Source organism: Leptidea sinapis, chromosome 1 (assembly GCF_905404315.1).
Source record: "Leptidea sinapis chromosome 1, ilLepSina1.1, whole genome shotgun sequence".
Taxonomy (NCBI): domain Eukaryota; kingdom Metazoa; phylum Arthropoda; class Insecta; order Lepidoptera; family Pieridae; genus Leptidea; species Leptidea sinapis.
In genome coordinates this window covers 11,601,929-11,616,474 of record NC_066265.1, presented here as the reverse complement: position 1 = coordinate 11,616,474, position 14,546 = coordinate 11,601,929, and the positions used below count along the sequence as shown (strand labels likewise).

The following is a 14,546-nucleotide window of genomic DNA, read 5'->3' as shown; positions in this document are numbered from 1 at the left end:
TGGAGCGCTGAAAAGTATTCTAAAAAGGCTTTCAGTATTCAATCTTTAATTTAAGATTATTAACAATCCAGATGTCATCCGTCCATCTCAAAACTTCAATCTTATTGATTGGGTTCTTATTTTTTTAATTTAAGTTGGCGTTACTTTGCGGCAATCCATAATTGTATAAATTATTTGAATTTTCTTTAGTGTTAATTCCACCAATATTTGTCTTTAAACAATTCGACACGTGTTTCGCCTCTACACGAGGCATCCTCAGGACGTGTTGTCTCGCCAAAATCTGGCACGAGACTGAATATTGGCGGAATTAACACGAAAGAAAACTCACATCATTTATATAATTATGGATTCTTATTAGTTATATTCCATGTAGAAAACGCTTATCTGTAACATCCATTCAAATACCACTCAAAAAACATATGATGTATTGGTGTTTTGGCACCCAGATGTGCCTATTGCAAAGATAATGTGAAGGCCAAAATTAAATAAACTTTATTCAAATAGGCTTTACCTATAAGGGCTATCGAATCGTCACTAAAAATTATTATCTATAAATAAATTTAAATGTTTTATAAAAAAATGGCTCTGTCGTAAATCCTATTACTCCACTGCTGAATATCTAAATGATCGGACAGCCTGGGACTAGGTTGTGATTATTTTATAGCGATAGAAATGACTGTACAATATTGTATATTTTTATTATTATTGAAAAGAGCGCAAAAAAAAAAGAATGCTGGGAGAGTTTCTTGCGCCGCTTCTTCTCTCTCAGAGCGCCATTTGTTTCCGAAGCGGTAGTAGTATCTAGTAGTATAAGAAATGACATCAAAAAGGAATCAATTTTGAGAAAATAAATGTCTTTTATGCCTTTTTATGCCTTTTAAATACTTCATTTAAATTACTGAACCTATCATATGTTCAGAAAATGTAGAACTAGTGATAAGAATGAATATTTTACAGTAGTTGTAAATATATCGTGATCAAAGTTAAAAATCGTCTTAAAAAGGAGATCACCTAGTGATTTATTGAAAAAAGAGATCTCCAAATTGGAACATAGCTCATGCATTTTACTTTCTATTTTGTTTAGGGTTTCTGCTACAATGAATATACAAAGTAATTTGACTGTGTTTTTATGGGAAAACCTGTGATCTATTTAAGAGATACGGGAGCAACATAATTAAATAAAATCAATTAATTAAAACTTAATTCTAAACTACTACAGGCAAGGTACTACGTGCTCAAAGTGTAATTTTAACTAAAGAAATGAAATTTTTTATATTTATTTATTGACCTTATTATGATTATCAAACATATCATATAAACAGAGAAACAGTATACACGGAAACACCAACTTGGTAGCATTTTTCTTAACGAATATTGCATAGTTTAAATATCTAGGATAATTATTTATTGAAGTCATTGGTATCTAGGTCTTGAGAACCGGGTGAGGTGGGCAAATGAGCTTTCGGATACGTACATCCTGGAATGTGGCGTTAGACAGGGTGGATTTAGCTCACCATTGTTTTTCAGCCTATACGTAAATGAACTGATTGAGATATGCCAATGATATGATGGTGCTGGCTCCTTCAAATTGGCGCGCTTTGCATGATGCTAACGAAGTCAAGAAGACCGAAGTCATGATTTTCAGGGCGGTACCAAGTGTCCAACATATATTCCACCTTTGAAACTCGATGGAGTAGTACTCAATAGAGTTTACAAAATCAAATACCTTACTTGTTAACCGAGGACCTTGGAGATAATAATAATAATAATAATATTGACACACTTTTTACACAAATTATCTTGCCCCAAGTTAAGCATATATAGCCTGTGTTATGGGTTACAAGCCAATGATATATTTAATACAATATACTTACTTAAACATACAAATATTCATATAAACATATATAAATAAATTTAAACATCCATGACTTGGAAACAAACATCTATATTCATCATATAAATGCTTGCACCTACCGGGATTCGAATCCGGGACCTCTAGCTTAGTAGGTAGGATCGCTAACCACTCGGCTATACAGGTTGTCAGATAGTGATGATATGGAAAGGGAACGCAGGGCAGTGTCAGGCCGAGCGAATATGGTGGCCCGGAGGTTTGTCCGATATAGAGATGCTGTGAAAGTCACATTGTCTTAAGCCTGTGGTTTCAGTATACGCAAAGACTTAACAATGCGTTGCGGGTCCAATATACTAACGCGTTCCGGATTTTGTTGCGGCAACCTCGATTCTCTAGGGTATGTTTACCAATGCGCGGACGGACGGCTTTGATACCATTTGGCGTAAGAAAACTGCCTCCCTATTTTCCAGTGTCCGAGGATGCAACAATAGAATCCTGCGCATTATAGCTGGAAAAAATAGATGGCCCTCTAATGGGGAAACTCATGCAGAGGACTGTCCCCTTTAGTGATTAAGTACTAACATAGGTTATTAAATATTTTGTTTCTAACTTCTGTATAAGTACAAATAAAAGTTATTTAGAATACATTGTCACTAACACTAAAATCTAAATGGATCCTTGTTGTCTGATGAAACAAATGAATTAATTACGCAATAATTAAACTATTGCACACTAAAATATTTACTCAGACCACACTGGTGTTTTAAGAGGTACTTTTAAACCAAAAACTCTGCACCTTTATAATAGAAGCACATATATACAAAATATACTATTCTTACAACTTAATATTAATAATTAGACGTAACAAAAGTTTCAAAGACATTTACTGCCTACGTAGTCTGCATTCAAATTAATACCTTCCCGCTTTAAACAATGAATTCCATTGGAACAATTAAAAACTTAATTGAGTCATTTTTTCATTTAAAGCTCATAAACTCGTTATAGTGCGGTTCAGAATAAGTTTCCACTTGCCTCTAAAGCTAGGCTAAGAGTGAGCATATAAATTTAATCCAAGTTTTTGATGAGTTTTTATTTTTTATCGCGAACATTTTATGTTTGAAGACAATTAACCATTTCATCAATGACAGCGTTAATAAGACACGTTAACCCTTTTTACTATATGCACATAACATTTACATTCTACAACAACAAAATAAATACATAAATGTTGGTCTAGTAAAATATGCAGCAGGTACGATTTAAAGTAAAGTAAAGTAAAGTATGCATTTATTCATGACATCACAAAACATATATACACAGTTAAATTAACAAATAAAAAAAATACGGCGTCGTTAAAAGGACACCCACTCAGTATTTTTGGAAACGGTTCCTTTTTTTATAGGTCTTAAAAGTGACCATCCGAAAGTATATAATATTTAGTTATTGTGTCATCTGAAATTTATTGACCAACTTCATTCACCAGAACCGTTTTCTTCATTTTAAAATATATCAATTAATTACAGCATAAAATATCGACAGCTCTTAGTCTGTAATTAATACAAATTTAATTGGATTACAGATAAGTGATAGAATACTTTTTTTACTCAATGACTATAAACGGACAAATGAAATGAATAAAATAATATGAATATCTTTACTTCTACTTTATTTCTGCAGGATTTCCAAGAAAATAATCTAATGACACAGAATGAATTAGATATTTTTAGCAGGCAATACTGAACAACTAATGTTAGTCTGTCCAACAATCTGTATGTACAGATTGTTGGAATTATTGATCTTTGTTTGAATTGTTGTCCCTCCGCAAATATTAAACACATGAGATGCTCTGATATTGCTACGGATAGTTTAGATTTGCTCACGGCGCTAATCTAACTTCGTCGTCCTGACATGAGGTTCTAAAAAGGGACGGAAGAGGAAGGGAGGGAAGCAACATTTGTTAATAATGTATTTGGGTATGTAGCGTTTCTCTACAATGAACTTAGATTTGGGATTGGTCTCCGCTGTGCTCCAACTTGATACCGCAGGCGTAGTCGCAAAGTGGGACAACTATCAATACCAAGTGGGCGTACTCGAGTCTCAAACAATGTGTAACGCTGACGTGCCACATGTTCTTATAAACTTTTCTAATAATTTAAACTAAAATGCCGGGTTGCGTAGTAAAACCTTATAAAACGAATATATAAGAAATAAGAAAGACAATGGGACCACATATCATCAGTAAGTATTTTGTATTTTATTAATTTTAATGTAAAATAACACTTAGCGTATGTTACAAAATTTTGAAAGATGCCATTGAGTGTCAAGATGCCGCGCACACAAGCACCTAATAGTTGCCGTAATTGTTCTTAGGTAGTGCGGTATCTAGTTGGTGCGTTGCGGAGACAAATCATAAATCTAAGGCAATTAAGTTTTCTTTATTGGTATTTCTTCTCTCGATTCTTTTTCCTCCAACTCTTCACACGCACACTCTATCTCTTTCGTCTCAGCTTTTTTCGCCATCACTTCTTGTATTGAAACTTACTAATATAACATGGTATGTAAATAACTTTTTCATTGTTTGTATCGATATGTTATAACCTACTCGAATATCAAATAAGTTTTCCAATAAAGTTGCAAACTTCACCTCCACAAATATAGTTGAAGTAGTCTAATCTTTTTGAAGTGAAAAGTTATATACTTATACTTTACCAGTGGGGGCTCCTTTTCACATGATGACGGCTAGATTATGGGTACCTCAATGGTGCCTATTTATGCCTCGAAGCAGTAATGTGTAAACATTATTGTGTTTCGGTCACAAGGGCGTCGTATCTAGTGAAAACTCTTAAGTTTAATTATTATATATGGCTTTTATTTTTACAAAACTAATGTCTACACAATATGAGAAGAAAATTCAAAGTTTTTTACATTTCTTTTTTTAATAGAAATGCAAAAAAACTAGCGAAAGAAAATCACCAAAATACCCCTAATGTTCACAGTTGGAGCTAATAATTCTAATTCACATGCTAATAATTCAATCTTGGTAAAAATTGTACGATAAATTATTAACCGCTTACCAATACTATTTAACACGTAACACAAATAGTTTTGTTATTTTTGTAAAGAAAATTGTAATATGTTTGTAATAAATTAAGATGCTTCTAATTCTGAATTAAAACTATGCCTATCTTGTGCAAGAGAGGTAACCTAGCTCCGCTCGATTCCTCAAGGCCGTTGGCTCGGTTGCCAGCTTTAAATAAACTAGGCACATACAGATGTATACCAGAAATTCCTTTAAAGCCTGATGCAGCTTCTAGTAATATGACTTCTTCTACTTAGTAGCTTAGTGGTTAGTTTACACTGGAGTTCATTTGAAGTATTCTTTACGGAAGCGATTAAACAAAACCGCACGGTGCCTTCATTAGCCGTATCACCTTCTAACACAGCACTGATATTGCAAGCTGTTTCTGCTGTGTTAGTTCCGCGCCGGAGCATTAATTCAAAAATTACCCTAATATTCAATCAAATTAAAAACGTTTGAACATCAAATATAGCACCAAGATTGTATTTCGAACTAATGTAGTCAGCATTTTTTTTGTGGAAAAAAGAGGACAAACGAGCAAAGAGGAATTATTGGAACTGGTTGCCGGCCTTTAAGGAAAGTGTACGCGCTGTTTTTTGTAGGTCCACCCATGTCGTATTGTTCCGGAAACACCGCACAAGGAAGCTCATTCCACAGCTTTGTGGTACGTGGAAGAAAGCTCCTATCCAGATGGTAGGGGATGATAAAGCATACCAAAATATCATTTTCACACTTTCGCCCTGTTTTCTTTAAAGAAACAATTTTTTTTTTCAACGTAAGCAGGGGCGCGCATTGGTTTTCTAGCAAGGTAGGCACTGTAGATCTAACTAGTCGTAGTTGAGGTTTGGAATAAGCAAAGATTGCTTACCGTAGATATTTGTATCTAGCGTAAGGAAAAAATTTATGAATAATAAACACCTAGTTTAATTGAAGTTTAGTAATAAAATAACGGAAGAAACTTAAAGTAAATTAACTTTAACACTAGTGCTATATTTATTTAGGTTCATAACGAGGTAAGCATTGCCTAATTGCCTATATTATATGCACGCCCCTGGACGTAAGACAGTGCTACCGAATAAATGGATAAAAAAAATTGGCAACATTTATTTTTGTTATAACTTACAATCAGCGATCTCTTCCGGGTGTCTTAGAGTGATTGAAATTGTCCTCTTTCTATTTTCACTTCCTATGATAAAATATGTTCAGTAAAATTGAATCTTTCCTAAACTTTTAAGAAGTAACACGTACAAGTTTTCCAAGTTTCCGCCTACAGAGTTTGGCCGTCTATGCACAGAACTTGTTAGTTTGAAAAGGAAGATTGACACGTTAGTATAAAACGCTATTTCATGTTCTACTTCACGATGACCTAATAAAACACGATAAGCTTAACTTCCTTATCTGTGCAATAAATCAAATCAATCAAATGCTGAATTCGTTTTACGACCACCAAGCTTAAATGAAGTAAACGTGCAATGAGATTTGGAAATCATGAATTCTGAACCATTGTAGATAACTTTTATTATGCTCTGTCCTACCGTTAATTTTACTTTTGATAGCTCGAGTACTAATCAATTAGTGATATGCTGTTGTGGTACCGATTCGATTTCTTTACTATCGACCGTCAATAAATCGACATAATTTATGAAGACGATTCTTAAAAACATTGATATCTGTAACTTTTGCTCAACTTCTTGTATAGTAATATTATGTTTTAAATACTTTTATGTAGATGGCTATATGACTTATGTGTGAAAAATAATAACTTATCTATTACCAAGTAGATTATGGATTTAGGAAGCGATTCGGACTGGTAAAATATACTGGACAAAGGCCTTCCCCAAAGATCTGGACACGACAGTCAGTCGTACGCTGCCCTGATCCAACATATGCCGGCGAACACCTGTCCAACTTTTGGGAGGCTACACTACGTCTTCCAGTACGTGGTCGCCATTCGAGGAATATACTGCTTCAATGGCTATCTGTCTGTCAAGCTATGTGCCCTGCCGGCTATGTCGGTGACTTTAATTCTCCTACAGATCTCCTCATTTCTGATTCGATCTCGCAGGTAACCTAAGAACACATCCGTCTTCATCAACCTTAGATGATGTTTACAAAAACAAAACCAAAATAAACTTTATATAAAAGTAGATATTTTCATTTAGAATAACATGATCATAAAGGGCTTGTAGCTATTAAAATTAAGTGTTTCAAATGTAATTGAGTGTTAGTAGAAAACCATATACTCTTCAACGCTAAAACCATATAGAAATAGTAACTAGCAGCCACATAGTTATCTTGAAACCTTAAAAATATTAATAAAACATACGCAGAAGAAATTGAAAAGAGAAGTGAAGCCATACCGACTATTCTTACGCAAAGAGTTAAGAACTGCGAACATCCCAGGATTGTTCTGAACTTCTAGAAGGAGCTGGGCTGGTTGGTCTGAGTGTATACACATACACACACAAATACACATATACCTACAAATACACATACACACACACACACGTTTTATCATATTTCATAAAGTTCTCAAAGTATATTATTTAAAGGTTAAGAAAGAGCGGAGCTTCCTGCAACAAGCATTCTTTATATGCTTTAAAGGAGGTTCTTTCCACTATTTGTTAAGGAGAATGAATTTTAATCAAGAATTTTATTTATTACTAGCTGACCCGACAGACGTTGTTGTGTATATAATAAATAAAATAATATTTTTATATGAATTTGTCAATAATATATCATAACATCAAAAATTACTTTACAAATTCGACGGGGTACGCATCAAGGGAACAAAAAATTTGTTGTTTTTATTTAATTCCGAGCATTTTCTTATTTATTTACCTTTAAAACCTTCCCTGTACTTCCACAAATAATTCAAGACCCAAATTAACCAAATCTGTCCAGCCGTTCTCGAGTTTTAGCGAGACTAACGAACAGCAATTCATTTTTATATATATACTAGTGGACCCAACAGACGTTGTCCTGTACACATGTTTTAAATTTGAAAAATCGGTCCAGCCGTTAGGAGCAGTTCACTAACATACACATGAGCAGGAGAATTATATTATATGGGCGGGATTGAGAATCTAAACCAATCTCAAATTCACTGAAACAAACAAAAAAGTCATCAAAATCGGTCCAGCCGTTTAGGAGGTAGTTCAATTGTGAATCTAAACCATTCTCGAATCCACCTGAATACACACAGAAAGTTTCATTAGAATCGGTCCAGCCGTCTAGGAGGAGTTCAGTGACATACACACGCACACAAGAATTATATATATAAAGATAGATTATATTTATTTATATTATACAACAGAATACTCTGTTCTAATGTTGTTTACAAACTTTTGAATTCACATTAGCGTCATCAGTAACCATTTTAACAATTTAAATTTTTCTTGTTTTTTTAAATGACTTCATTTAATAAAATACTTACATTAAAATAAAAAAATATTTGTTGGTGTTCTACACCCCACTACTATAAGACGGTTTTCAGAAACAAGCCAAATGGTCTTTTTTAAATATTTAGACGCTCAATCATTATATCAACCAATAATATATACGTTTAGATAGTCTCTAGCTGTTAGAAAACGCATAACAACAGGCCAGACTTATTACTTACGCTACGTCTTACACTCGCTATATTATGTATGTCACTTTTTGTAGCGTGCGTTCATTGCCTACAATAGAGGCTAACAGTTCACCGCTATCTTTTTCGACGTGCTCACAGCTATCACAGTCTATCAAACCGTATAAATTATCTATCACCAAACTGAAAGTCGAACATTTTGTTTCACAGACATTTTCATGCAAAAAAGACAAAACTTCCCTTTACAATTTTTCAAATAATACATATTTACAAAATATCATTTAAATCCATAGAGCGGTTCACTCTTTCGCAATATTTGCCAAGCACAGAATAATATGAACATATTACGTGGTCTGGCAACTGACCAATAAATTCCTTTATATCAGATATGAGCCCATTTGCTTCAATTTCCTGGTATACTTTGATCATCGTTTGGCGCCTACTTATCTACAACTTACAGAATATTAATCCTGGTTATGTCTAGTTAATCCATACATTCACCATCATGCGTTCCTTATAGGGTAATATTATTATATATTATTATTATATTATTATCTTATACATATTAATTTTATTAGCACTCTTTATCATAAATATTTTCTTTCTTTAAGCAGAGGTCAAATAGAGCAGCTATCTTTATTAAATAAAAAGCTCGAATGCGTTTCTGTGTATTTAGATATGAAAAAACCCTAAAACAGCAAAGCCGTCATACCAGATTGCACTTATCTTAAGACCAAAGTTGCTCAGGCAATACTTATTAGCGTCGAATCCATACAAAATATGTCAATTTAGACAATACATCTTAAGGCGCCTTAAGAAGTGCAAACGGGCACTCGACTAATAGAGCTGGGTAACTTATAAGACTTCCTAATTTAATCCTTCAAATTCTAGAAATGGATGCTTAATGAGCTGAGAGCACATACCTAATATTGCAGATTACCCCAATCTGACTGGCTAACTTTCTAAAATGGGTCACGACTACTACAATTTTTCTTGTACTTAAAAATATTGTTAAAAATGCTATGGTCTCCTATGCTATAATTCACTTACCCGTATTAGTCGAGTGCCCGTTTACACTAAAATTCTTAATTTCCAGCTTATGTTATGTTCGAATTAATAATTTATACCCGGTATCACTTTCACATTGAATACAAATTTACCCACACCTCCCAAGCTAAAATCCATCAGCCGTTCAGGCTGCAGAGCGTGTCAAACATTTTAATTTGGCCCCAAAATCCGCCATTTTGTATTATTTTTCTTTAGTGTCACTCTCTCAGTAAATACAAATCTAATGACACCTCTCAAGCTGAATCAGAACCTGCCAAACATACATACTCTCAAAATCATAACTCTCCTTCTGGCGCAGTCGGGTAAAAAAAAGGGTATGTATTTATGCACGAACGCAAAAAGTTATACTTCTTTCGCAAAATAAAACAAAAATCCTTAAAAAAATATTCCTCGGGCTATTTTACGTTTGCAGAAAGAACAATGTTGTAATAAAAAAGGTTTTAAACACAACCAATGAAAATACCGCATTATTTAGTTAAATAACGTTTGCTTTATAATTCTCATCGTTTAGTTGTGGTTCAGTTGACATATGAGTAACAAGAGTCTAATGATAGCTGACGTATGATACAAATGGTCTAGTTGACCAACTAACCTTAAGAATATTTTTTATTTGGGAAACTATAAATATTTTACCGTGCCGGTACCGGGATAGAACCGGAACGCCGGAGGTCGTGGGTTCGAATCCCGCATCGTTCATAAAATTTTGTTTTTCAAATTTTATTTGTGTACTAATCCTAGAAGTGAGGGTTATCACTTTAAAACATAACATATTGTATAAATATTTTGTATGTTGTTTAGTTGTTTTAGGTATTTTGGAAATTTTCTACTTTATTTTAATTTTTTATTAGTATTTGTAGTAGATATATGCAAAAAACCAGCACCTCTATAAATTTTTCATAGTTTTTGCATTTTTTTCGGGCGGAAATTAGTTTTACATAAAGCATCTAGACGCTACTAATCGAATGACACCTTGTTCATATATTTCAGATACTTGAAAAAAGTGATTCAAAAGCACTTCTATACTATTAAGGCTGGCTCGCATCATATTAGCTAGGTTGCTACTACTAGAAACTAGACACCATACAAACACCAGAGTCATGACGCGTCAGAGCTGGTCGCGCCGCCAAATTGATTGCGAAATCAAACGGACTCCAGATGAGTTATTCTCTATATAGCTGTATATTTAGTTGGTAGCAGCGATTAGACAAAGGGGTGAAACATAGCACTAACGGTGACTTTACAAACATATACTGCGAAATGTATTGTATCCTCGTACTCCTTGGCATACTTTTAGATAAAAAAAATTAACAAAAAAGCAACCGACTTCAAAAACACAAACACAAACCGACTTCCAAAACAATAGATATAATATGCACTAATAAGTATAAAAATAATTACGGATTTTTATACAATCTAATTAATTAATCTAATTCTAGTAACGATTACTGTTATTTATGGATTCGGTGTCCGCCCGCCGCGGCCCCGCTCTCGCCTCTCCCCTCCTCACGTCACGCGTGCGATTCAAGCACATCTCACCTTTAACAATGTATGTAGTTACAAACCTACCTTTACTGACACCGACTCACCAAATATAACAATAAAATTACTAGAATGAGATTAAATAAATTAGATTGTATAAAATTAAGCAATTATTTTTATACTTCTGACTCCTCCTTTTTTGAAGTCGGTTAAAAAGTGAAATTTCAAATCATGTCGAATATTTTAAATGAAACATTTGATGATGATAGTTTACAGTTAAAGTTATGACGTCATCTATAAGTATCATATTTTTGCATAACCGGTACTGTAACATTTTTATTATTGCTAAAGTTAGTTGATAAAACCCAACCTTAAACAAAATATCCGTGTGTACTGTACTCGAACTGATTCGATTAAGAGTTAATCCGATAAGTCCAGATATCGTTCGGTGTGTAATTACAACAGCATTTTAATCTACAGCAAATTGGTAACTTCTTTTACCAAATTAATTAGTATGTTTTTAGGTTTTTAAGACTTTTATACGCGTCTATAATAAAGTAATAAAAAAAATACATTTAATGTTATAATTAAATTTAAACGCATGTACAAATTACTTTCAATGCGTTAAAAATATATTTGTTTTTGGAAAGACCTAGTTTTTAGGAAGAAGATAAGAGGAAGAAAGAAGTCTAAGCAACATTACAAAATTAGTTTTCCAATGAACCCTGTGCTTCCCAGGGGCGTAAAAAGAATAGGGTAGTCCCAGGCCCAAGGGTGTCGTAACAGGCGACTACGGGCTTATTGAAAGTGGGAGAGTCACGCTACCGTCTTATGACGTCAGCACAATCGGGCTAGACTCGTCCGGGTTACTTACCACACTCGCACAGAACACCGGCGTGAAGTAGCGGCCTAGTGCCGCTATGTTTCGCATAGGTTAGTGTCGAGGACCGGAGGCCATCCCAAGCTGAGGTGACTTGTTATTAACGGACTAAATATTTTTTTTTTTATAAAAGTTCTTTATCAGCGGGAATGCCCCAACTCAGGCATAGCCGAACGCATAACATTTACTTAATTATGGGTTTCTAACGCCTAATTATGTAAAAAAAAATAATAGTATAGAAATGTTGAAATTATTATTTAAGTACAATGATAGTTCCATGCTGTGTTAGATATTTCCATTCTTAAACTTTTTTTTATGAAAATATGGGACGGGACGAGTAAGACCATTACAATGCAGTGCCGCTCAGGATTATTGAAAAAACCAAAAATTCTATGCGGCACTACAATTGCGCTCGTCACCTTGAGACATAAGATGTTAAGTCTCATTTGCCCAGTAATTTCACTAGCTACGGCACCCTTCAGACCGAACACTGTAATGTTTACACATTTCTTCTCCACGGCGGAAATAGGCGCCGTTGTGGTACCCATAATCCAGTCGGCTTTCTATGTAAAGGAGCCTCCCACTGGTAAAACTCTATGGAATCATGTGTATTGCAAATATTAATTTGTTTAATCGTCATTAGCGTTATTGCCTATTCATCAAGTGATCGTCGAGGCTTTACGAATAAGCCCCACGACACGGTTATAACAACAGTTAAGCCTCTATTGAGTATAATACAATACTGCCAAACAATAAACAGGAACTATTCTAAGAGTTAATTTATTCACATTGATCTATAAGAACATACGACGTGTAGGATAGAGTTAACTTCGTCAACGTCGGTAACACGTCATGGATTATTTAGAGAAGTTGCGTCAATATTAAAAATAAGAACAATAGAAATTATATTTTTTATGAAAATAAGGCATGAGACGAGCAGGACGTTCAGCTGATGGTAATTGATACACCCTACCCATAACAATGCAGTGCCGCTCAAGATTCTTGAAAAACCTAAAAATTCCGAGCGACACTACAATTGCGCTCGTCACCTTGAGACATAAGATGTTGAGTCTCATTTGCCCAGTAATTTCACTTCCTACGGCGCCCTTCAGATCGAAACACAGTAATGTTTACACATTACTGCTTCAAGCATAATCTAGCCGGCTTCCTGTGCAAAGGAACCTCCCACTGGTAGAATATGAGAGTAATAATGTGGACCAAATATAAAAATTATACACAAAAAGAATACATATTTCCCCGCAGCTTTTTGAACTTTTTGTAATATTTGATTTGGACTCGTATGTTCATTAACCACAGGATATGCATTTTTTTTTGTGGATAGACAAAACTGGTGACGTTGTGGATTATTTAATATTCGGTTTTTCATAGATTGTCATTTTAAATCGATTTGTAAAACAGCGGTAAGAATAACAGCAGAAGAATATATAGAAATTCTAGCGTAATGCACCACATTGGATTGAATTTCATATAAATTCAATTCACTCGCGAGCAACCGATATACAACGGTGTAAGTGGATCTAACTCGAATATTGGATGACGTTTGTATTCCAATAATAACACTCGTCATAATTCAATAATAGTACTTTCACGTTAGATTTAGCATTCACATGATAAGTTGAACACACATATATATGAAAGGCATAAAAGGCATTTATTCTTTCAAAATTGATTCCTTTAGAATTCTTTTTGATGTCATTTCTAATATACTAGACACTACTACCGCCTCGGAAACAAATGGCGCTCTGAGAGAGAAGAAGCGACGCAAGAAACTCTCCCAGCATTCTTTTTGTTGCGGTATTTTTAATAATATATACTTCACTAGCTGACCCAGCAAACGTTGTATTGCCGATATTAAAATCGCCATACAAAAGTAACTGTTGATCGTAGATAGGTGAAATTGTATGTATTTTTTAATGATGACTCATAATCAAACAAATTTAAAAAAATGTCAAAAAAGTTAAAAACAATTGACGTGGAACCCCCCTTAATATTCAGGGGGATGAAAAATAGATGTTGTCCGATTTTCAGACCTTCCCAATATGCACTCAAAATTTCATGAGAATCGGTCAAGCCGTTTCGAAAGAGTTTAACAACAAACACCGCGACATTAGAATTTTATATATTAGATTGTACTGCGATTGCTATTGCTATAATATAATCATAATCTAATCCCAGGCTGTCGGATCACTTAGATATTCAGCAGCATTTTAAGGAACATTTATATTATGGGTACAGAAAATTTGTTGTCTAACCAACTTTACGGAATTTGATTGAATCTATGAGAGAAGCGTATGCGACACGGAGGTGACGCAGCACAGCAGTCAGGCCTGTCTCACTGCCCGTGTAGGTATCGATATCGTAAGTACGTGCGGTGGCCTCTACAGAGTAGGTCAGCTAGTAGGGCCTCACGCGCGAGCAATGACGCACGGGCTAGGTTTGTTGTCACCTACTTCACAGATCCGCCCGATATTTTTAAAATGTAGAAACTAAAAGCAAAGCATATTAAGGGTCATTGTGATCCAAATTTAAATTTATTAGGCTTCCTTAAGACGCTGAAACAATCTAATTTAAAGTGAAA

General features: G+C 34.4%; 2 protein-coding genes across 4 annotated transcripts in view; both read right to left on the bottom strand.

Annotated features, from left to right (window-relative positions):
- LOC126967144 (aldo-keto reductase AKR2E4-like) overlaps positions 1-14,546 on the bottom strand; it is a 347,892-nt gene that overhangs the window by 163,626 nt on the left and 169,720 nt on the right. Inside the window, exon 5 of one of the 3 annotated variants that reach the window (XM_050811620.1) lies at positions 714-801. The exons of 1 other annotated variant lie outside the window; for it this stretch is intronic. In XM_050811620.1, coding sequence (XP_050667577.1) covers positions 766-801 — 36 coding nt within the window. In that variant the 3' untranslated portion in view covers positions 714-765. Of the gene's footprint in view, positions 1-713; positions 802-13,962; positions 13,999-14,546 lie in introns of those variants that run through there. One more of the 3 variants, XR_007729937.1, reaches the window with a different exon arrangement.
- The window catches only part of LOC126966438 (cyclic nucleotide-gated cation channel alpha-3), a 315,362-nt gene that overhangs the window by 204,331 nt on the left and 96,485 nt on the right, over positions 1-14,546 (bottom strand). The window lies entirely within an intron of this gene.